Source organism: Rhinoderma darwinii, chromosome 12 (assembly GCF_050947455.1).
Source record: "Rhinoderma darwinii isolate aRhiDar2 chromosome 12, aRhiDar2.hap1, whole genome shotgun sequence".
Classification (NCBI taxonomy): Eukaryota; Metazoa; Chordata; class Amphibia; order Anura; family Rhinodermatidae; genus Rhinoderma; species Rhinoderma darwinii.
In genome coordinates, this window is record NC_134698.1 from 30,012,271 (window position 1) to 30,037,115 (window position 24,845).

At 43.1% G+C, this 24,845-nt stretch overlaps 1 protein-coding gene across 6 annotated transcripts in view; it reads right to left on the reverse strand.

The window, feature by feature from the left end:
• The window catches only part of EXD1 (exonuclease 3'-5' domain containing 1), a 175,018-nt gene that overhangs the window by 49,566 nt on the left and 100,607 nt on the right, over positions 1 to 24,845 (reverse strand). For all 6 annotated transcript variants that reach the window (XM_075844892.1, XM_075844895.1, XM_075844890.1 and 3 more), the window contains exon 6: positions 6,386 to 6,447. In XM_075844892.1, the coding sequence (XP_075701007.1) occupies positions 6,386 to 6,447 (62 nt within the window). The remainder of the gene's footprint in view (positions 1 to 6,385; positions 6,448 to 24,845) is intronic.

Sequence of the window (24,845 nt, forward strand, 5' to 3'; positions counted from 1 at the left end):
CAGCGGGTGTCAGCTGTATATTACAGCTGACACCCTGCTGCATCCCCAGGGCCGTAGTTAGCCTTTGGTCCGGCCGATTAGCCCCTTAGATGCAGCGCTCAATATAGAGCGCTGCATCATGGGGTTTACTAGCAGATCGGTACCTCGCGTGGTTCTAATGGTTGGTTTGGCAGTCTAGAGGCCTTACTATGGACTCCTGTCTACCAAGCATGGAAGCCTGTTAGGTCCCGCCTGGATGCAGGACCTAAATGGTTTCCGGCTGCAGAAACTGAGCCTGCGATATCAGCCGTGTGTGTCAGATGTATGTTACGGTTGACACCCTGCTGTAATGGCAGGGAACGAAGCTAATTCCGATCCCTGGCATTAACCCCTTAGATGCTGCGATCAAAAGCGATTACGCCATCTTAGTGGTTTGAAGTCCATCATCATCGCTGTGATGTGATCACAAGGGTGCCGATTGTGGCCTAACAATGGCCTCCTGGTCTACCAGGTACTAAAAAGGCCATTAAGCCCCGCCTGGAGGCCTAATAGACCTGCTGTCAGTAAATAACTGACAGCTCTAATGCATTGCACTACGTGGGTATTAGGCTAAAGATCAGAAGAGCAGGTGCAGGCTTCAAGTCCCCCAGTGGGACAAAAACAAGTTAACAAACAAATACTGCCTTTTTTTCCAATAAGTCTTGTATTATAAGAAAATAATTAAAAAGTTAAAAAAAAGTACACGTTTGGTATCGCCGCGTCTGTAACGACCCAAACGATAAAGTTATTTTTCCCGCATTGTTAACACCACAAATAAAGTAAATAAAAAACAAATGCCAGAATCGCTATTTTTTAGTCACCACCCCTCACAAAACATAGAATGAAAAGTTATCAAAAAGTCGCATGTACCCCATAATAGTACCAATAAAAAAAAACAACCAGTCCCGCATAAAAAAAAAACAAGCCCTTAAACAGCTTATTTGACTGAAAAATAAAAAAGTTATGGCTCACAGAATATGGTGACAACATTTTTTATAGAAAAGTGATTTTATTGCGCAAACGCCACAAAATATAAAAAAAACTACACACATATGGTATCACCGTAATCGTATCAACCCGCAGAATAAAGTAAAAAAAATTGCATTCATAGCCCACGATGAACACTGTGAAAAATAAATAAATAAAAAAACTGTCAGAATTGCTGGTTCTTGGTCAACTCGCTTACCAAAAAATTGAATAAAAAGGGATGAAAAAAACAACCATGTACCCCAAAATAGTACCAATAAAAACTACAGATTGTCCGCAACAAATAGGCACTCACACAACTCCGTTGGGGAATAAAAAAAAAAAAGTTATGGCTCAGAATATGGCGACACAAAATGTGCAGTGTTCCAAAAGCGGATCAGGCACCATTTATCAGTGCGACACTGGCCACACATCTTTAGATTTATTTACCCATTATACCCTCTTATTATGCCCTGATGTACAGCTTACATGTGCCCCCACATTATAAACTGAAATACCAGTAAATATCAGTAAAATCCACCAAAGAAAAATCTGCGCTCCAAAAGCCAAATGGCGCTCCCTCCCTTCTGAGCCCTGCAGCGTGCCCAAACAGCAGTTTACGTCCACATATATGGCATCGCCATACCCTGGAGAACCCGCTTAACAGTTTATGAGGTTTTTCACAAATAAATACGGACTGTAATCGATCAAATTTTGCCACTAAGGTAAAGTACAATGTGTCCTCAAAAAGAGAAATGGTTATGAACCATACCTAATAGACATCTCAAAATATGCAATAAATACATAGCACGGTGCAGTTTCCGAAGATAATTATTCAAAAACAAAAAAAAGAAAAAGATTTTTCAGAAACCAGTCACGCACTCTTTGGGATAATAAGAATTATATATAAATTGTATTAAATTCTATAAAAAAAATAAATATATATATATATATTTTTTTTTTTTTACATACATTAATATAGCCTCTTCTTTTTTCCTTCTTTTTAAATTATATATATATATATATATATATATATATATATCTCAATATAGAGATTTTTTTAAAAGAAAAAAAAGGGGAAAAATTTGGATAGAGATACTTTTTCCAAAAAGGATGTACGCAATTATTAAAATGTCTCCTGGCCAGGATACAAACACATATATCTATAAAGAGGCTTCCATTAAATATCCCCCTCCACGAACGGTAATAGATCATGAAATATAATTTTGAAAAGATGTTGGTTTTATGTAAACCGTATAAGAAAAGGAATTTTAGCAAAAACATTTTACTTTTCATAAACCGCTGGTCTCAGTTCACACTTGCGATTTTTGCATATTTATATATTGCAATCAGGAGCTGGCAAAAACTATTCATCTGATATGATGGTAATCACAATATGAGCTGAAATGTTCGCTTTATATCCATTTGATACTCATCTGTTCGTAGGTTTTTCTTAGCTAGGTTAGGAATACACTAGAGATTCTTTCCTTTGGGTTACGTCCTATCTTCAGGAGCAAACAGACATCCCAACAGACATCCATGATTGCCACAGAACCACTTTTATGTATCCAACCCGTCACAGAGCTCGTGTGTATTGTAGGGTTTCGAATTCCAAATGCTCGGGGGCAACCAACAAAGCATATGGAAGAAAACAAAGTTCAAAAGGAAGCACACCTTGCCAAAGAAGTACAGAATCGTACTGTGCTGTTTTCCACGTGGTGCTCTCAACACCACCGGAGACTGAAAGGCAAGGTTGACGTCACTACCTGACAGGTGCAAATTAATCAGCTGACGCGTTTCATCCCTGACCGGGATTTCCTCAGAGCTATTTCATACATGCAGTAAGGTCTGGCATCTTTATAGTGCCGAATTTAAAGGGGACAAGTCCCACATATTTAGATATACCAATAAATCTCAATCCTTATTGTGAAAGTTAGTATTTATTTTTTTTTTTAAAGCACGATGTGTCACGAGAAAACAATCTCAATGCTTAAAAAAATAAAAGCATTCCAAAATTATTGCCACATAAAGTAGCATGTCAGATTTGATTTAAGGGGCTTTTTTTGAGTGATGGTAAATGCGTTCTATTTTTGGACATGTGACCTAACAACTTAGCCCTAACCATCATGTAAGTTTTCACAAGGATCTGCTCACTGGTAAAGGAAGCTTTTAAAATGTACTGCTTTCCACTGTCACAGCAACCAGTTATAGGTCTACTGCCCTGTTCCTTACATTTTAGAGTTGATCTGGACTCCTGAACGGTCAGCTCTCGACAATAGAGGGCATCCCTATACCATGTGACACTCATGAGTAAGGCATAATCCTTACGAAACGGAAACTATGCAGATTTTGCGTGCAAAAATGTGTGCCCTGCCTTACCCATAGGTATCCCAAAATTAATATTATTAGTAAACGTCCCCTAGTTAGACAAAAATTACATTTTGTAAAATTATTTCCTATTAAAAACATTATTTATAAATAAAAAACCATATTCCTGACCAAAAGGTTACCTTTAGGCCTCTTGCACACTAGCACATTTGTAAACATCCGTAATACAGACATATTACGGAAGATTTTGCATCTGTTTATGCCTCTTTCACACGGCAATATTTTGATCAGTATTTTGCTTCAGTATTTGCAAGCCAAAACCAGCAGAGTGTCCAAAACACGGAAGAGGTACAAATCTTTCCATTACACTTTTTCTGTTTAGAGATTCCACTCCTGGATTTGGCTTCCAAATAATGATGCAAAGCACTGACCGTAAAGGGTATGTTCACATGCAAACTCAAAAACGTCTCAAAATACGGAGCTGTTCTCAAGGGAAAATAGCTCCTGATTTTCAGACGTTTTTTAAGCCACTCTCGATTTTCGCTGCGTTTTTTACGGACGTTTTTAGAGCTTTTTTCTATAGAGTCTATGGAAAACGGCTCCAAAAACGTCCTAAGAAGTGTCCTGTACTTTTTCGTGGCCGTTTTTTTACGCGTAAAAAACGCTGCGAAAAACGCTCCATCTGAACAGAACGCAGTTTTCCCATTGAAATGGGCAGATGTTTGGAGGTGTTCTGCTTCCGATTTTTCGGCCGTTTTTCCGGCCCGAAAAACGGCTGTATGAATATACACAAATACTGGCATGTAAAAGCAGCCTATAGGGTACGGTCACACAAATTTTATTTGACGGGTCAAAATTGGCGCAAAAAAAAAACTATTCCAAACATGCCTCCAATATATTTCAATGGTAATCACAAGCGTTTTGCTTAGGACAGATTTTTTTTTTCAGCTTGCTGAAAAAAAAAAAAAAAAAAAAAGCGTCCTCTCCTATCTTAGAGGAAATTTCGCACTTGAACACAATCGGAAGCAGAAAAATATAAAATGAGTTTATGCTTTTTTTTTTTTTTTTTAAAAAGCCAAAAATATCTGCATGAAAAACCATCCGCGTATTAAGAACCACCTCAAAAATCAAGAAGCAAAATTTTGAGACAGATTTTTTCTGATTGACAAAGAAATCAGTGGCAAGTCTGCAACATAATAGGCATTCTGTAGACTTGATACTTTGCAGTATGCCCTAAAATCAGCAGCGAAAAAATCTACTACATGTAAATGGGGTTTTGAAAACCCTTCACCCTGCACCATACTTTATGTCATAATTAAAGAGGCTCTGTCACCAGATTTTGCAACCCCTATCTGCTATTGCAGCAGATAGGCGCTGCAATGTAGATTACAGTAACGTTTTTATTTTTAAAAAACAAGCATTTTTGGCCAAGTTATGACCATTTTTGTATTTATGCAAATGAGGCTTGCAAAAGTCCAAGTGGGTGTGTTTAAAAGTAAAAGTCCAAGTGGGCGTGTATTATGTGCGTACATCGGGGCGTTTTTAATACTTTTACTAGCTGGGCGCTCTGATGAGAAGTATCATCCACTTCTCTTCAGAACGCCCAGCTTCTGACAGTGCAGATCTGTGACGTCACTCACAGGTCCTGCATCGTGTCGGCCACATCGGCACCAGAGGCTACAGTTGATTCTGCAGCAGCATCAGCGTTTGCAGGTAAGTCGATCTTACCTGCAAACGCTGATGCTGCTGCAGAATCAACTGTAGCCTCTGGTGCCGATGTGACCGTCACGATGCAGGACCTGTGAGTGACGTCACAGATCTGCACTGTCAGAAGCTGGGCGTTCTGAAGAGAAGAGGATGTTACTTCTCTTCAGAGCGCCCAGCTAGTGAAAGTATTAAAAACGCCCCGATGTACGCACCTAATACACGCCCACTTGGACTTTTACTTTTAAACACACCCACTTGGACTTTTGCAAGCCTCATTTGCATAAATACAAAAATGGTCATAACTTGGCCAAAAATGCTTGTTTTTTAAAAATAAAAACGTTACTGTAATCTACATTGCAGCGCCTATCTGCTGCAATAGCAGATAGGGGTTGCAAAATCTGGTGACAGAGCCTCTTTAACTTGATTTAAAGTAATTTTCCGATGATTCTCTTGAAGAAAAAAATACCTAAACCATATTGTTATGTCAATGTGGTAAAGGTTCAGAACCATTACTGGTATATGTGAATGCACCCTAAGGCTGGGTACACATTGAGTTTTTTGCCGAGTTTTTTTACGCGAAAACCGCGTCAGAAAACGCACCGGAAAAACCGGCTCGCAGGAAAAAGAAGGGACATGCCCTATCTTTGGGCGTTTATCCCTCTGACCTCCCATTGAAAAAGCGTATTTAGTGGTGTTTTATGGCCACAGGTGAAAAACGCAGCGAAAATCGGCGTGCAGGCAGAGGAAAACATGCCTCAAAATTTTCCTCCTGCAAAAAACTCTGTGTGAACCCAGCCTTAGGCCTCATGCACACGACCGTAGTGTTTTTCTGGTCCGCAAATTCCAGGACCGTGTTCCGTGAAATGTCCTCCGCAGTTCATCCGTATGTAATCCGTATGTAATCCGCAAAATGCGGATAAAAAAAAAAAGCCTAGGTAAAATAGGATGACGACAGAACTCATTCCCGGTCGTCGCCTAGCAACACTTCCGCAAACTGCGGTTGACACACGGAGGTGTACCCGCATTTTCCACGGGCCCATTGACTTCTATGGGCATGTCCGCATCAAATTTGCGGGCCGTAATAAGACATGTCCTGAGTTTATGCGGCACGGATTTGCGGACATGCGGGGACCCGTGAAAACACGGATAGTGTGTATGGGCCCATAGAAATTAATGGGTCCGCAATACTCCCGTGGATTTTCGGGGGAATTGCGGACGCAAAAACACGTTCGTGTGCATGGGGCCTTAGTCTAATGGATGGTCTGTGGCTTTTATGGGGCTATTGGCTCCCACTGGATTTGCCGTTTTCAGGTAAAATAAAACCACCATTTTGAGAAAGAATTTTACCAATATAAAACGTACTTACCGCTGGTCCAAATATTGGCTGGAACTGGTCTATCAGGATATAATTTATGCCCTCATCTTCAACTGCAATAATAAAATACTTGGTTTTTCAAAAAAATGTTCAATACATGTTAAAACATAAATTAATGACATTTTAAAGGTGGACCCATAAACTTTAAATATGTGCTTTCTACAAAGAAAGATTATTTAATGTGAAGACACATTTAGCGCCTAAAAAAACAAAAAGGAAAACGAATGTCTACTAAAATAATATTTCTTAAAAAAAGCAATACATCTATGCGCTGATTTTGTGCATTTGGCACACATCTTTCAAAATGTTGGAGGGTTTTTTCCAATAAATTATCCTATAATAAACGTGTTCTATATGTATACAATGTTCTGCATTCTATAGTTTTGCAAGGACATTAATTTGTACATCCATTTTCACAGATAGACTAGTCTTTGTACCTTCCACTGTGTGTGCAGAGGCTTCCGCCACATTGCTTTCCATCATTGCAAAACAAGCATGCTGACCATTCTAACACAATGTTTACATTAGAGCATAGTTACATAGTTAGTACCAAGCGATGGGAAAAGGGAAGGTAAAAATTTCTACACATAGGAGCTAATATTTTTTTGTTCTAGAAAATTATCTAAGCCTTTTTTAAAGCCATCGCCTGTCCCTGCTGTGACGGCTCCTGCGGTGACTATTCCATAGATTCACAGTTCTCGCAATAAAGAAGGCTTGTCGCCTCTGCAGATTGAACCTTTTTTTCTCCACCTTTTTTGAGGGGGTTTTATATGGAACAGGATTTCACCATATTTTTTGTATGTGCCATTAACCCTTTCATGACCAAGGGTCCAGGTCAAATTTTCCATTTCTGATATGCACTTCTTTAACCCCTTCCCTCTTTAGCCACTTTTGACCTTCCTGACAGAGCCTCATTTTTCAAATCTGACATGTTTCACTTTACGTGGTAATAACTTCGGAATACTTTCACCTATCCAAGCAATTAAAAAAAAAAAATTTAGATTGTTTTCTCCTGACACATTGGACTTTATGTTACTGGCAAAATTTGCTCGATACATTCAGTATTTAAATGTGAAAAACACCAAAATTTAGCGAAAAATTGCAAAGATTAGCATTTTTCTAAATTTAAATTTATCTGATTGTAAGACATCCCCGATATGTCTACTTTAGATTGACATCGTTTTTTGAACATCCTTTCTAGGACGTTATAAGGCTTAGAACTTTAGCAGCAATTTCTCACATTTTCAAGAAAATGTCAAAAGGCTATTTTTTCGGAGACCAGTCCACATCTGAAGTGGCTTTGAGGGCCTTATACGTATGTTAGAAAGTCCCCATAAATCACCCCATTTAAAAAAAACTAGACCCCTCAAAGCATTCAAAACAGCATTCAGAAAGTTTCTTAACCCTTTAGGCATTTTACAGGAATTAAAGCAAAGTAGAGGGGAAATTTACAATTTTAAATTTTTGTGCCAAAATTCATTGCTAATTTTTTTTTACCTTTAACACAAAGTTTTACCAGAGAAACGCAACTCAATATATAATGCCCAGATTCTGCAGTTTTTACAAATATCCCACATGTAGCCATAGTGTGCTTATGGACTGAAGCACCGGCCTCAGAAGCACCCAGTGGATTTTGGAGGTCGCCTTTTTTTTTTAGAATATATTTTAGGCACCATGTCAGGTTTGAAGAGGTCTTGTGGTGCCAAAACAGTGGAAACCCCCCAAAAGTGACCCCATTTTGGAAACTACACCCCTCAAGAAATTTATCTAGCGGTATAGTTAGCATTTTGACACCACAGTTTCTTTACTAAACTTATTGGAATTAGTCTGTAAAAATGAAGTTCTATTTTTTTCTGAAAAAAACGTAGACATTTTTACAAGGAATAAATGAGAAAAAGCACCCCAACATTTGTAAAGCATCTTCTCCCGATTACGGCAATGCCCCATATGTGGTAATAAACTGCTGTTTGGATCCATGACAGGGCTCACAAGGGAAGGAGGACCATTTAAATTTTAGAAAGCAGATTTTGCTGGAATAGTTTTCAGTGCCATGTCGTGTTTGCAATGCCCTGGAGTGACCAAAACAGCGGAAACCCCCCAAAAGTGAACCATTTTGGAAACTGCACCCCTCAAGGAATATTTCTAGGGGTATAGTTAGCATTTTGACTCTACACGGTTTTTGCGGAATTTATGAGAATTATGCGGTGAAATTGAAAATTTAAATTTTTTTCTAATAAAATGTAGTTTTAGCTCATATTTTTCCATTTTTACAATAGATAAAGGAGAAAAAGCACCCCAACATTTGTAAAGCAAACTGTTCTGACCACAGCAATACCCAATAAGTGGTAATAAACTGCTGCTTGGACACACCGCAGGGCTCAGAATGGCAGGAGTGCTACTTGGCATGTAGATTTTGGTTGATTGTTTTTTTGGGCCCCATGTCGCATTTGCAGAGACTCTGAGGTATCAGTACAGTAGAAACCCCTGAGAAGTGACTCCATTTTGGAAACTATACCCCTCAGGGTAATCATGTAGGGGTGTAGTGAGCATTTTGATCCCACAGGTGTTTCATAGATTGCATTAGAATGAGGCAGTGAAAATAAATAAAAAATTCCCCAAAAATATGTAGTTTTGCACCCAATTATTTTTTTCACAAGGCGTAATAGGAGAAAAACACCCAATTTGTTACCCAATTTCTCCCGAGTACGGCAATACCCCATGTGTGGCCCCAAACTGCTGTTTGGGTACATGGCAGAGCTCAAAATGGGAGGAGCGCCATTTGGCTTTACGAGAGCAGATTTTGCTGGACTGGTGTACGGGCGCCATGTCACATTTGCAGAGCTCCCTTAGGTACAAGATTAGAGTGGAAAACCCTGAGAAGTGACCTCATTTTGTAAACTACACCCCTCAAGGCATTTATCATTTGCCTGGACATATGACAGGGCATAGGAGTGAAAAAGCAAATGCGCATGTGAGGTCTACTTTGGTGATTTTCGCAGCATTAGCCCACAAAGGCAGGGCTCTGAGGTCAAATAGTAAAAACAAATCCCCAAGTAGTGACCCCCATTTTGGAAACTGCACCCCTCAATGCATTTTTTAAGGGGTGTAGTGAGCATTTTCACCAAACAGGTTTTTTTTTTTATTAGAAATGAACGCTCAGTGGATGGTGCAAATTTCCACAGGTATACGCCATTTTAGTGCAAAATATGTTGTGCCCTGTTCGTGCCAATGAAGACAAATACCTCAAACTCCTAAGCGGGTTCTCCCGGGTAAGGCGATGCCATATATGTGGACGTAAACTGCTGTTTGGGCACGCTGCAGGGTTCAGAAAGGAGGGAGCGCCATTTGGCTTTTGGAGCGCAGATTTTGCTTAATGGTAGTTTTGTTTGGGGTTTTGCTGGTATTTCAGTTTATGATGTGGGGGCATAGGTAAGATGTGCGGGGTACATCAGGGCATAATAAGAGGGTAGAATAATGGGGTAAATAAATAATAATACATAGATATGTGGCCGGTGTCGCACTGATAAATGGTGCCCAATCTTATCCGCTTTTGGAACGCTCTGCACATTTTGCATCGCTATATTCGGAGAGCCACAACTTTTTTTTATTTATCCTTTTTTTTTTTTTTAAGGCGTGCGTGATGATTGACAATTTTACTTTATTCTGCGGGTCGGTACGATTACGGCGATACTATAAGTATATAATTTTTTTTTATGTTTGCGCAATAAAATCACTTTTGTTTCAAATAATTAATTTTTTGTGTCGCCATATTCTGAGAGCCATAACTTTTAGATTTGTCCTTTAAAAAAGCTACGGGAGGGCTTGTTTTGTGTGGGACAGGCTGTAGTTTTTAAATGGTATAGTTTTAGGGTACATGCAACTTTTAGATCACTTTTTTTATTCGGTCTTGGGAGGGGTAGTGACTAAAAAAACAGCGATTCTGGAATTGTTCTTTTATTTAATTTTTTTTACGGTGTTCACCGTGCGGGTAAAATAGCGTGATATTTTTATAGTTCGGGTTGTTACAGACGCGGTGATACCACATATGTGTACTTTTTTAAATGTTTTCAGTTTTTTCCTATAATAAAAGAATTATTATGGAAAAAAGGCGGTTTTAGTTTTTTTAACGTAAAACTTATTTATTTAACTTTTTTACAACATTTTTATCAACTTGTTTTAACTTTTTCTTTGTCCCACTAGGGGATATGAAGGCATGAAGCCCTGATCGCTATTCTAATACACTGCACTACCTACATAGTGCAGTGTATTAGAGCTGTCAGCTATTCACTGACAGCAAGAATATTACACATTTCGCCGCCGTACGGGTGCCGATGGTTGCCATTAGCAACCATAGGGTGCGATCTAACCACCTAGATGCAGCGATCGCTTCATCTAAGGGGTTAATCAGCCGGATCAGGGCTTAGCTCCGGTCCTGGCTGTTAGAGCAGGATGTCAGCTGTGACAAACAGCTGACACCTGTGCCCATTGCAACCATCATGGTTGCCGACAAGTTAGAAGCCACCTAGATGCAGCAATCGCTTCATATAAGGGGTTAATTGGCCGGATCGGAGCCTAGCTCCAGTCCTGGCAGTTACAGCGGCGTTAAGACAGCCGATACCCGGCCGTGATGGCGCTGGCTCAGCTTCTGAGCCAGCGCCATTACATACACATTCTCATGGAGCTGTGATTGGTCAGTCTGCTGTGACTGACCAATCACAGCGATAGCCAGCCTGGACCGCTGTGATTGGTCCCCTGCCGTCTTACTGTGCCGATCAACTGTCAAACAGTTGATGGCACAGTTCTGTCACCCTGTCCTTTAAAAAGTGTCACCCTGTCAGCCAGGATGCACCCGTACATTCCTGTGCCTTAAAGCACTGCAATACAGGACGTACCGATACATCAAGGGGTTAATATCCCCTCAAACATTTTCCCCACGATGGAGGTTAAGCTAACTGGACTATAACTACCCGGCGAAGACCTAGAGCCCTTTTTGAAAATAGGCACCACATTTGCCCTGTGCCAGTCCCATGGCAATATACCAGTCACTAGAGAATCTTTGAATATTATAAAAAGGGGGACAGAAATAACTGAACTAAGTTCTTTAAGAACTCTTGGGTGTAACCCATCTGGTTCCGGAGCCTTGTTCACATTTATTTTAACTTAGCTTGGGCCATATCTACATTTAGCCAATTCAGTATATTAATTGATGTATTAACAGCACTGGCACCGGCTACATCACCTGCTCTTTCTTCTGTTGTATATACAGAACTAAAGAACCCATTTAGTAACTCTGCCTTCTCTTGATCCCCTGACACCAACTCCTCATGTTCAGACCATGGCTTTTTTGCATTTATATACTAGACTAATTGTTTAGGATTTTTGTTGCTATCTTTCGCCACCTGCCTTTATTTTGTATTTTTACTATTTCATAAAATTTTTGCAGATTTATTATTTTTTTTTAAAACAGTTTTATTTATTATTATAATATTGCTTAAGATACAAAAACGATAAGCATGCAATACAAGACAACATGTAGTACAGGCATTTACATAAGGAATCATTAACATAAACTTCTTTCCTGTAGCTTCCCACAATATGAGGGATATGGGAATGGGACTCTTCTCACCAAACCGATACTTTTTAATCTATTCAAATACACCCTTTCCCCAATAATAAGGATCCATTCAGACCTCTAAACTCTCCCTTAAAAAGTTATCCGCCACTTATCTAGGCTCTCTTTTCTCTCTATATTAACATCATCCCCTTTTAAATTTCCAGAAACATACAACAGGAAACATTAAGTGTATATCACCAATATGGCATACAGGACCTTAGCCCTCAGCCACGTTATCTCAAAGTAGACTCCCGATTTAAAGCCATGTCCCGCACATCTCCCTATCAAAGATCCCACTACAGATACACTACTATATATCGTCTTTGTCTATCTTACCGTATTGTAACCACAGTTCCCAACCCCCCCCGCCACCAAAATTCAAGCCTTTAAATGTTGTTACGTGGCGAACGCCATGCACGACGACTCTAATCCCATCCCCAAAAAAAAAACATATCCATCTCGCTCTACTCCCCTCCATGTATGAGTACATCCAACCTTCTATTGCAACCAGCTTCCCCACAACTCCTCAAACTCTACCTTCCTACTGTTTGCTAGGCAGTAGATTTTTTTTTCGTATTGTAGCATCCTCCTAACATATTTTCTCCAGCAATTTCCCGTAGCTGGATAGTGGTTGATCTATTTAAACATAATGGTCTTACGCGCCATATATAGCAGTTTCACTAGGACATCTTTCTTAATATCCCCTGTACCCTTAAGTCCATCATAACCCAATACGCAAATAATCGGATCCCAAGGGATTTCAACCCCATATCTCTCTACAATTTCTTTAACCCCTTCCCGCTCCCGGACGTACTATTAGGTCATGGTAACCATAGCGTTCGCGCTCCATGACCTAATAGTACATCTCGGGATTAACGGCCATTTCGGCCGTCCTCTGTGGCAGCTGCTGTCTCGTACAGCAGCTGCCGCAGCTCCTACAGCGGGGACCGATCGCTGTGTCCCCGCTGATTAACCCCTTAAAAGCCACGTTCAATAGAGAACGCGGCTTTTTAGGGGTTAAGCTGCCATCGCCGGCCTGCTACACGATAGCGGCCGGCGATGGTGACTATGGCAACCGGACACTAAACAATGGCGTCCGGCTATGCCATCGACGGAAGCCTTGTGGGTCCTGACAAAGTCAGGACCCACTATGCTTGCTGTCAGTGAGTAGCTGACAGCTCTAATACACTGCACTACGCATGTAGTGCAGTGTATTAGAATAGCGATCTGGGCCTCCTGCCCTCAAGTCCCCCAATGGGACAAAGTAATAAAGTTAAAAAAAAAGTTAAAAAAAGATGTGTAAAAATAAGAAAATAAAAGATTTAAAAGTAGTAAAAGTAAAAATTCCCCTTTTCCCTTATCAGACTTTATTATTAATAAAAATATATAAACAAACAAATAAACTATACATAATTGGTATCGCCGCGTCCGTAACGGCCTGAACTACAAAATTATTTCATTATTTATCCCGCGCGGTGAACGGCGTAAAAGAAAATAATAGTAAACCGTACCACAATCACAATTGTTTGGTCACTTCACCTCCCAAAAAATGGAATAAAAAGAGATCAAAAAGTCGCGTGTACCTAAAAATGGTACTGATGGAAACTACAGTTCGTTACACAAAAAATAAGTCCTCGCACGGCTTTATGGATGGAAAAATAAAAAAGTTATGGCTCTTAGAATAAAGTAACACAAAAAGTAAATGATTTTTTACAAAACTTATTTTATTGTGCAAATGCCATAAGACATAAAAAAACTCTAAACATCTGGTATCGCTGTAATCGTATCGCCCCGCAGAATAAAGTGAATATATCATTAATAGCGCACGGTGAACGCTGTAAAAAAAATAGAATAAAAAAACAATAGTAGAATTGCTGTATTTTAGTCACCGCGCCACTTAAAAATAGGATAAAAACTGATCAAAAAGTCGCATGCACCCCATGAAAACTACAATGAATTCCTCAAGGAGTCTAGTTTCCAAAATGGGGTCACTTTTGGGGGGTTTCCACTGTTTTGGCACAAGACCTCTTCAAACCGGACATGGTGCCTAATAAAAAGGAGGGCTCAAAATCCACTAGGTGCTCCTTTTCTTCGGAGGCCGGTGCTTCAGAACATTACCACACTAGGGCCACATGTGGGATATTTCTCAAAACTGCAGAATCTGGGCAATACGTATTAAGTTGCGTTTCTCTGGTAAAACCTTTTGTGTTATAAAAGAAAATGGTATAAATAGGATTTTGTGACAAAAAAAAAATGTAAATTTCACCTCTGCTTTGCTCTAAATTCCCGTGAAACACCTAAAGGGTTCATAAACTTTCTAAATGCTGTTGTGAATACTTTGAGGGGTCTAGTTTCTAAAATGGGGCGTTTGATAGGGGTTTCTAATATATAGGCCCCTCAAAGCCACTTCAGAACTGAACTGGAACCTAAAAAAATAAATAAATTAGGCAATACTTCGCTTCTTACATTATACTGATAATGAGCCGTGCCCACCCCGAGATGACCCCAGTTTTGACCGTTTGTATAAATGGAGACCCCTATTAGGCCGTTTCAGTGCCCGGTTTTCCCAAGCATTCACCCCCGAGAATTGTATTTCTATTGATGAGTCCTTGGTACATTTTAAAGGGAGGGTTCAATTCCGCCAGTACCTGACGGGTAAGAGGGCAAGGTATGGCGTGAAGATGTATAAGCTGTGCGACAGTGCATTAGGCTATACCTACAAATTTAGGATATATGAAGGGAAGGACACCAGTATTCAGCCCCCAGAATGCCCCCCCCCCTTTACTGGAAGTTAATGCAAAAATTGTGTGGGATTTGGTGCACCCACTGCTGGACCAGGGTTACCAACTCTACCTGGATCATTTTTGGTCCAGTGTCCCACTCTTCAAGTGCCTCGCTTCCAGAAGTCCTGCGGCATGCGGCACTGCCTGAAGAAACCGGAGAGGCTTCCCTAAGACTCTGAAGGGCAAACACTCAGAAGGGGTGAGAGCAGGGCACAATCTAGCAGCAACATATTGTGTGTCAAGTACAAGACAATGGAGATGCCACACCAGTACCCATGTACCTGTACGAGGTACCAGTACAGAGACCCCCAAACCAGACGGCATACTGGACTACAATAGGTACATGAGAGGGGTGGACTTGTCAGATCAAGTCCTGAAGCCCTACAGAGTCATGCGGTGTGGTATAAGAAGCTGACCGGGCACATCATTATCAAGAACCTAATCTTTAGGGACCAAGAAGGGGGGGCACCCAGTACTTCTGGAAGCGAGGCCACACGCATCGTACCAGGGCAACACTTTCCAGGAGAAGTTCCCCAAACTGGCAAGAAAGGAAAATGTCAAAAAGAGGTACAAAGTCTGCTATAAGAGGGGGATATGGAAGAACACAATATATCAATGTGACACGTGTCCCGAAAAACTAAGGCTCCGTATGAAAGAGTGCTTCAAAATTTATCATAGATCCCTTGATTTTTAATCTACCCCAGTTTTACTTACCCTGATGCACTCCGCACAGCTTATCCCCCCTCATCTTTCCCTTCTGAGCCCTGCTGCGTGCCCAGGCAGCTGATAACAGCCACATGTAGGGTATTGATGTACCCGTGAGAACCCACATTACAGTTTATGGGGTGTATGTCTCCGGTCAAAATACTCACTACACCTCTAGATGAATGCCTCAAGGGTGTAGTTATTAAAACGGGGTCACTTCTTGGGGGTTTCAACTGTACTGGTACCTCAGGGGCTTCTGCATACATGACTTTGCACCAAAAAATCCCCAGTAGGCCAAATGGTGGTCCTTTCCTTCTGAGCCCTCCCATGGGCCCAAACGGCAGTTCATCACCACAAATGGGGTACTGCCGCACTCAGGACAAATTGGGCAACAGAATGGGGTTTTTTATTTCTTGTGAAAATAAGAAATTTTCAGCCAAAACTACATATTATTGGAAAAAAATAATTTTGTTTTAATTCCCAGCCCAATTCAAATAAGTTCTGTGAAAAAACTGTGGGGTCAAACTGGTCACAACAACGATAAATGAATTCCTTGAGGGGTGTAGTATCCAAAATGGGGTGGGTTTCCATTGCTTTGATACCTCTGGGGCTCTGCAAATGCGACATGGCACCCGAAAGCCAATCCAGCAAAATCTGGACTCCAAAGAACAAATAGCGCTCCTTTCATTCTGAGCCCTCCCATGGGCCCAAACGGCAGTTTACCACCACAAATGGGGTATTGCTGCACTCAGGACAAATTGGGCAACAAAATGGAGTACTTTATTTCCTGTGAAAATAAGAAATTTTGAGCTAAAACTACATATTATTGGAAATTTTATTTTATTTTTTAAATTCCCAGTCCAATTCAAATAAGTTTTGTGAAGAAACTATGGGGTCTAAATAGTCACATTACCCATAAATGAATTGTTTGAAGGGTGTAGTTTCCAAAATGGGGTCACTTCTGGTGGGTTTCCATTGCTTTCATGCCTCTGGGGCTCTGCAAATGCGACATGGCACCCGAAAACCAATCCAGCAAAATCTGCACTCCAAAGAGCACACAGCTCTCCTTTCCTTCTGAGCCCTCCCATGGGCCCAAACGGCAGTTTATCACCACAAATGGGGTATTGCTGCACTCAGGACAAATTGGGCAACAAAATGGGGTATTTTGCTCCCTGTGAAAATAGGACATTTTGATCACAAATTACATCTTATTGTAAAAAATGTCATTTTTTTAATTTCACAGCCCAATTCAAATAGGTGCTGAGAAAAAACTGTGGGGTCAAAATGATAACCACAACCATAAATGAATTCCTTGAGGGGTGTAGTTTCCAGAATGGGGTCACTATTGGGGGATTCCTACTGTTTTGGCACCTCAACACCTCTTCAAACCTGGGATGCTGCCTAAAATATATCCTAATAAAAAAGAGGCGTCAAAATGCACTAGGTGCTTCTTTGCTTCTGGGGCGTGTGTTTTAGTCCACGAGCACACTAGAGCCACATGTGGGACATTTCTAAAAACTGCAGAATCTGGACAATACATATTTAGTAGTATTTCTCTGGTAAAACCTTCTGTATTACACACAAAAAAATTGAATAAAATTGAAATTCATCAAGATAAATGAAATTTGCAAATTTCACCTCCACTTTGCTTTAGTTCCGGTGATATGCCTGAAGGGTTAAAAAACTTTCTAAATGCTGTTTTGAATACTTTGAGGGGTCTAGTTTTTAAAATGGGGTGTTTTATCTGGGTTTCTAATACATAGGCCCCTCAAAGCCACTTCAGAACTGAACAGGTACCTTAAAAAAAAGGCTTTTGAAATTTTCTTAAAAATATGAGAAATTGCTGTTTATGTTCTAAGCCTTGTAACGTCCAAGAAAAATAAAAGAATGTTCAAAAAACGATGCCAATCTAAAGTAGACATGTGAAATGTGAACTAGTAACTATTTTTGGTGGTATAACCATCTGTTTTACAAGCAGATGCATTTAAATTCAGAAAAATTGTATTTTTTCGACAATTTCTCTAAATTGTGCAATTTTTCACCAATAAACACTGAATATATCGACCAAATTTTACCACGAACATGAAGCCCAAAGTGTCACAAGAAAACAATCTCAGAATCGCTTGGATAGGTTTAAGTATTCCGACGTTATTACCACATATATTGAAATATGTCAGATTTAAAAAATGGGCTCTGAGCCTTAAGGCCCAAACTAGGCTGCGTCCTTAAGGGGTTAAAGATGTCCTCCCAAAATATCTTTACTTGGGGACATGATCACAACTAGAGATGAGCGAACCGGGACAACAGAACCCGGTTTCGGTCCGAACTTCCGGAAAAGTTCGGTTCGCAGCGAATCCGAACTTAACCGGGTTCGGCCGAACCCGTTTTGACCGAACCCGGCTACATTTTGGCGCCTGCCACATGTTACATCTAAAATGGAGGATTTCACAAGATCACCTGATAAGATCACCCCATAATGCCTTGCAAACGGCTCTCCCAGCCAATCGGGAGGCAGCATAGGGGCGGGCTGAAGCCTGCAATAAAAGTCTATGCACGGAGCTCAGCGGCCATTTTACAGACAGGAGCTGTAGGGATAGCATCTCTGTGCAGTAAGGGAAAGCTTTAGGAATCTAAAAGGCAGGAATCCAGAAATCGAAGGGGCTCATCCACTACTCACAACTCAGCCAGTGTGTGAATACGCTTTTAGAAGGGGCTCATCCCTGGCCGTTAACAGGAATAACAATCCAACTTGCGATACAGGCAGCCTAGTAGTACTAGAAGGCCCAGCATTCCCTGAGTGCACTGCAGCGAGGCTGATTGAAATTCTCATTCATTGCCATTTGCCAAGCCAGTGTCAGTGTGTGAATACGCTTTTAGAAGGGGCTCATCCCTGGCCGTTAACAGGAATAACAATCCAACTTGCGATACAGGCAGCCTAGTAGTACTACAAGGCCCAGCATTCCCTGAGTGCACTGCAGCGAGGCTGATTGAAATTCTCATTCATTGCCATTTGCCAAGCCAGTGTCAGTGTGTGAATACGCTTTTAGAAGGGGCTCTGAAATGTCTGGGAAAAAAAAGGTTGTGAAAGGACGGGGTAGAGGAAAAAACACCCATGCCGTCTCCTCTTCCAGTCCAAATGTTGGATCTGTTGGTGCCACACCCAGTACCAGCATTTGTGGCACAAGACATGTGCCCAGTTCCACTAGTAGCAGCTGCCATGTGCCTGCTGGTAGTAGTATCAGCAAGCCAGACTTGTCCATCTCCTCCGGTGGGCGGGTTACTTTAGACAATACGGCCATTGTGGACTGGTTGGCTGGCTCGCGGTCATCTCAGCAGGAAGACTGACGATCTGGCTTCAAGCCAGGTTTCGTTGGATTCCAGATCCTCTACAGTTCCTTGGCACGGTGACAGTAGTAATATAGGTATTTCTAGCGTTTCCATTCCATCATCTATGTCTTCGCTCCCCCTTCCTAGCGGGAAGCCATCTTTCCTGAGAGTCCTAAGAGACATCTCCTCGGGTGCGAAGGAAGATACTGAACAACATAGTGATGATGATGATGATTTGTTTTCCGCGAGTCAGCCAACGGAGTGTGTTGCGGCGGTGGTGGAGGTGGAAGCGGTGACCGAGACACATAGCTGCGGTAGTGGGGGTGTTGGTGGTGGTAGCCGTGGTGGCAGACGCAGTAATGAGGGGGGGCATGGAGCCCGCCATGATGTCACATCACATTCACAACACAGTGACAGAAGTGGCGGGGATGATGAGGAAGGCTATGATGATGATGTTGTTTTAGACAGGACGTGGGAACCAGGTGACGAGGTGATGACGGCGTCAGAGGAGGAGGGTAGTAGTGGCGGCACTGGACGTGATAAACAGCCAAGCCGAGGTAGGGGCAGAAGTCAATCTGCAAAACGTTGCAGCGGTAGGGTCAGCTCAGGAGCCGGTGACGGCGACACAGATGCTGGTGTAGGCTCCCGAAAAAAGCCTGCCAGACAAGGGGCAAGCTCGGGTGGTTGTGGTGGTGGTGGACGTGGTGGACGTGGTACTACCTCTTTATGGTACTCTGCCGTGTGGCAATTTTTCTGTACCTTCCCGGAGGACGAAAACATGGCACAGTGCCGTATCTGCAAGCAGAAAGTAAGGCGTGGGGAGGGCAGCAATGTAGGAACTACTGCTCTACGTAAACACATGGAACGGCATCACAAGGCCATGTGGGACAATTAACATGCCCCACCATGTACATCTAATGAAGACCCCTCTTCCGCTGCTGCTGCCGAGTCCCTGTCATCTAAGTAGTAGCCAGGCCTTATCCACCATGTCGTTGTCCTCATCATCATCACTGTCATCTAGTGCTCCTCCTACGTCCCGTCAGTTATCCATTACGGAATCGTTGTCCAATAAGCAACAATATCAGCATTGTGAGAAACTAGACATGGACCGCACAATCCACAGTATATACGTTGATCTGAGCCGCTAGGCATAATTTAGAAACATGAACATGAGGTTCTTTGTAAACATTTTGATCAAACTATATAAGCCCACTTGCCACTTCACGGCGACCTCTTTAAAGTGGGTCCCTACTCCAGCGGTTGCAGCACCGCATGGCGGCTACCGCCACCGCAGCACCGCTCCTGCAGAGGGAGCAACCCAGGGGCCCAAAAGCACCCATGCCTTCAGACCGTGCCAAGCCTCCTTGGCTCTGGGCCACGTCCCCCCACAAGCGCAGTAAATGTTTACAAAGAACCTCATGTTCATGTTTCTAAATTATGCCTAGCGGCTCAGATCAACGTATATACTGTGGATTGTGCGGTCCATGTCTAGTTTCTCACAATGCTGATATTGTATAGTCTATCCTCCTCATTTCCTTTGTTTTACTTGGTACCAGCACTCCACGCATTTGAAAAAATACCCAGCTGATTTTAATTCCAGAATGACCTCATAAGTGTTCCTGCTCTTGCTTGTGCTCTCAGTTGGCCACTGGGGGCGCATGGCAAGGTGAGCTCATTCCATCTGTTCACATGTTGTGGTGCTGTATGGTGGTGTCTGTTGCTGTAGTGCTGCACTTGTGGGGGGACGTGGCCCAGAGCCAAGGAGGCTTGGTACGGTCTGAAGGCATGGGTGCTTTTGGGCCGCTGGGTTGCTCCCTCTGCAGGAGCGGTGCTGCGGTGGTGGTAGCCGCAATGCGGTGCTGCAACCGCTAGAGTAGGGACCCACTTTAAAGAGGTCGCCGTGAAGTGGCAAGTGGGCTTATACAGTTTGATCAAAATGTTTACAAAGAACCTCATGTTCATGTTTCTAAATTATGCCTAGCGGCTCAGATCAACGTATATACTGTGGATTGTGCGGTCCATGTCTAGTTTCTCACAATGCCAATAAGCAACAATATATACCCAGTCATCCACTTGTCGTGCGGCTTAATTCACACCTGGCTAAGTTGTTGGTGGTGCAGTCGCTGCCGTACCACCTGGTCGACTCCACCGGCTTCAAGCAATTGATGGCGTGCGCTCAGCCTAGGTGTCGAATACCTAGCCAACATTACTTCTCCAAAACAGCTGTCCCTGCCTTGCACAAGCATGTGGAGGAAGAGGTGTGCCAGTCCTTGCAATTATCCGTGTGCAGCAGGGTACATGCCACCGTCGACACGTGGAGCAGCAACTATGGGCAGGGACAGTACATGTCTTTCACGGCCCACTGGGTCAATAATTTGCAGTCCGATGCACCACCGCAGCAATGCCAGGCATTACCACCTCCACGCTTGTATCTTTCTGGTTCAACTCCGGACACCAGGCGCCTACCATCCTCCTCCTCCTACTCCTCCTCCTCCTTGCCTTCCTCTTTGAAGGTCTTCCCGTCCCCGACAGGACACAGCGTATCTTCCACTCCTCCTCCGTCCTCTTTTCATAGGTGCAAGGTGAAGCGCCACAACGCTGTCTTACACCTGCTGAGCCTGGGCGAGAAAAGCCACACAGGGCAAGGAGGAAATCGCACGGTGGCTGTCTCCTCTGAAACTCACACTGGGCAATGTTGTCTCTGATAACGGCAAGAACGTTGTGGCTGCACTGCGTCTAGGTCACCTGACACACGCTCCTTGCATGGCACATTTGATCAATTTGGTCATAACACGCTTCTTAAAGTCATATGTTGGTTTGACGGGTGTGCTGGCCATGTCCAGGAGGGTTTGCGTTCGCTTTAGACGTTCGTATGCATTTAAGCACGCCCTCCTGGACTTGCAGCGTCAAAACAATCTCCCAGAACACAGCCTGATTTGCGACGTTCCAACACGCTGGAATTCCACCCTGCACATGTTGGACCGTCTGTACGAACAGCGGAAATCCGTGAATGATTTCCTGATGCAGCAGACGGGCAGCGTTTGGAGCCAGTGTAATTTCGAGCTCAGGCACTGGCAGCTGGTTAGAGACGCATGTCGCGTTTTGAGGCCCTTTGAAGAGGCCACACGATTTGTGAGCCGTGACGCTAGCGGAATGAACGATGTTATGCCGCTGATATTCATTATGGAGCAAACGCTCACAGCGATGATTCAGCAAAGGATGGAGGAAGGATCACATCTGGCTATGGATGTTGAGGAGGAGGAGGAGGATGAGGATGAGGAAACAGGACCTGAAGAGGAGCTGGATTTGGAGATGGAATCACAGGAAGGGATAGGGGACGAGGCAGCCGCACAACATGACAGTGATGGTGGTGATGACGAGTCTGACGACGACCTTGATGATGGACAACCATGGCAGTATGGGGCGGATATGGAACCAACCGGGCCCTCTGAAACGCTGGCCAGGATGGCGAGCTGTATGCTTCGTTACTTGCGCGCTGACTGTCGTATTGTTAGAATGAAGCAAAGAGATGAGTACTGGATAGCCACACTTTTAGACCCTCGGTATAAAGCCAGAATGGGGGAGTTTTTTGCGCCTTCCGAGAGGGAGGCAAAATTGGCTTATTATCGAGAGAAGCTATGCAGCCAGCTTGTCACGGCTTTCAAACGGCAAACACCTGCTGCAAGCATGTCTGACCGGGGGGCCACTCTCCGCTCCCCACTGTCTCATCGTTCCACCGCCTCTGGCAGAGCTACCTCTGCAATAGGCGGCAGCCGCGGCAGCAGCCAATTCAGTTTGGAAAATATGATGACAACATTTTTACATCCAATACCCCGACCTGACACATCGTAGTCACCAAAAGGATGTTCACCATCACCAGGTGCAGCACCTAAACAACCAGGTTCACTCGTACCTGGACTGTGCCCTTTCTCCGTCAGAAATGCTGATCCCAGACCCCATGGACTTCTGGGTCAGCAGATTGAATCATTGGCAAGAACTGGCCCAGTTTGCCATGGGTGTACGGTCTTGTCCACCCTCCAGTGTAGCGTCAGAGAGGGTATTCAGCGCGGCAGGGGGCTTCGTCACCCCTAAGCGAACAAGATTGTCCGCCAACAGCTTGGAAAATCTCACGTTTCTGAAAATGAATCAAGCGTGGATCGGTGAGGATTTTAAAACCCCTGTGCCTGATGCCACTGATTAGATCTGACATTGCTGCTGCCGCCTGCTACTACGGGATTCTGTCCTGTCCACTCTTTTTTTAATGTGCCGCTGTTGGTGCTGCTACTACTTCTACCACCAATCCACCCCAGTGCCGTCTGCTACAAGCAGGCCTGCCCCACCAGAGGGCTTTGTCCTGTGACTGTCCAGTCTCTTTTTTTAATGTGCTGCTACTACTACTACCACCCTTGCTGTCTGTTGGCTACCTCTACTACCACCATTACACCTCCACTGCCGTCTGCTACAAGCAGGCCTGAGGCCTGCCCCACCACAGGGCTATGTCCTCCTGTGACTGTCCAGTCTGTTTTAATGTGCTGCTACTACTACTACTACTACCACCCTTGCTGTCTGTGTTGGCTACCTCTACTACCACCAATACACCTCCACTGCCGTCTGCTACAAGCAGGCCTGAGGCCTGCCCCACCACAGGGCTTTGTCATCCTGTGACTGTCCAGTCTCTTTTTTTAATGTGCTGCTACTACTACTACTACTACTACCACCCTTGCTGTCTGTGTTGGCTACCTCTACTACCACCAATACACCTCCACTGCCGTCTGCTACAAGCAAGCCTGAGGCCTGCCCCACCACAGGGCTATGTCCTCCTGTGACTGTCCAGTCGGTTTTAATGTGCTGCTACTACTACTACTACTACTACCACCCTTGCTGTCTGTGTTGGCTACCTCTACTACCACCAATACACCTCCACTGCCACCCGTCTGCTACAAGCAGGCCTGCCCCACCACAGGGCTTTGTCCTGTGACTGTCCAGTGTCTTGTAATGTGCTGCTACTGCTCACCCTTGCCAATAAAATGGGTAAATTTTTGGAGGGCTTGTGAAAAGCCATTGCTTGTTGCTTTTACATCCATGTATGGAAGAACCCCGGCAGGCATCTGCCAATAAAAAGGGTCAATTTTTGGAGGGCTTGTCAAAAGCCGTTGCTTTTACATCCATGTATGGAAGAACCCCGGCAGGCATCTGCCAATAAAAAGGGTAAATTTTTGGAGGGCTTGTCAAAAGCCATTGCTTGTTGCTTTTCCATCCATGTATGGAAGAACCCCGGCAGGCATCTGCCACCATAAAGGGTAAATTTTTTGAGGGCTTGTCAAAAGCCATTGCTTCTTCTTTTACCACCTTATATGTATGAACCCTGGCAGGCATCTGCCGCCAAAAATGGTTAATTTTTGTACCTTTTTTAACAATGCAATAAGCATACAACATGCACAAGTGCAGTGGTTTTTGTTAGTTATCACCGTGTCCCATCCGTTTTCCTATAGCCATACATGTTGGCGTAACTTTGACACTAACGTTGCTTTAAAGACAGCTCAAAAGTACTTGGATACACTCATGGGTGACCTAAGAGTGTTATACAGGGCTTCTAGGGCTTTTAAACAGTGTTATACACAATTTTTAGGGGCTTTCTTGCATTACAGGTTCGGTCAGAACTAGTTCGGTCCGAATCGAACTTTTTCATGAAATTCGGCGAACCTGCCGAACCGAACTTTTCATAAGTTCGCTCATCTCTAATCACAACATATGGATTAAATCTGCCTCTATCCCTGCACACATAGGGCAGATTGCTTTATGATCTTTAAAATTTTTAGCCAACTTATATGGTGAATAATGCACCCTATTAACAATGAAGAGTTCTGGGACCCTAAGCTGAGGTCCATGAGATAGTTTAGGAATATTTCCAAGTATTCTCTTCCACTGGAGCTCTCCTATCTCTCCCATATCTTGCATCCATCTCACCTGAGCAGGGATTGGAATAGCTGGATCCTTTATATCACTCATTTCTTTATATATC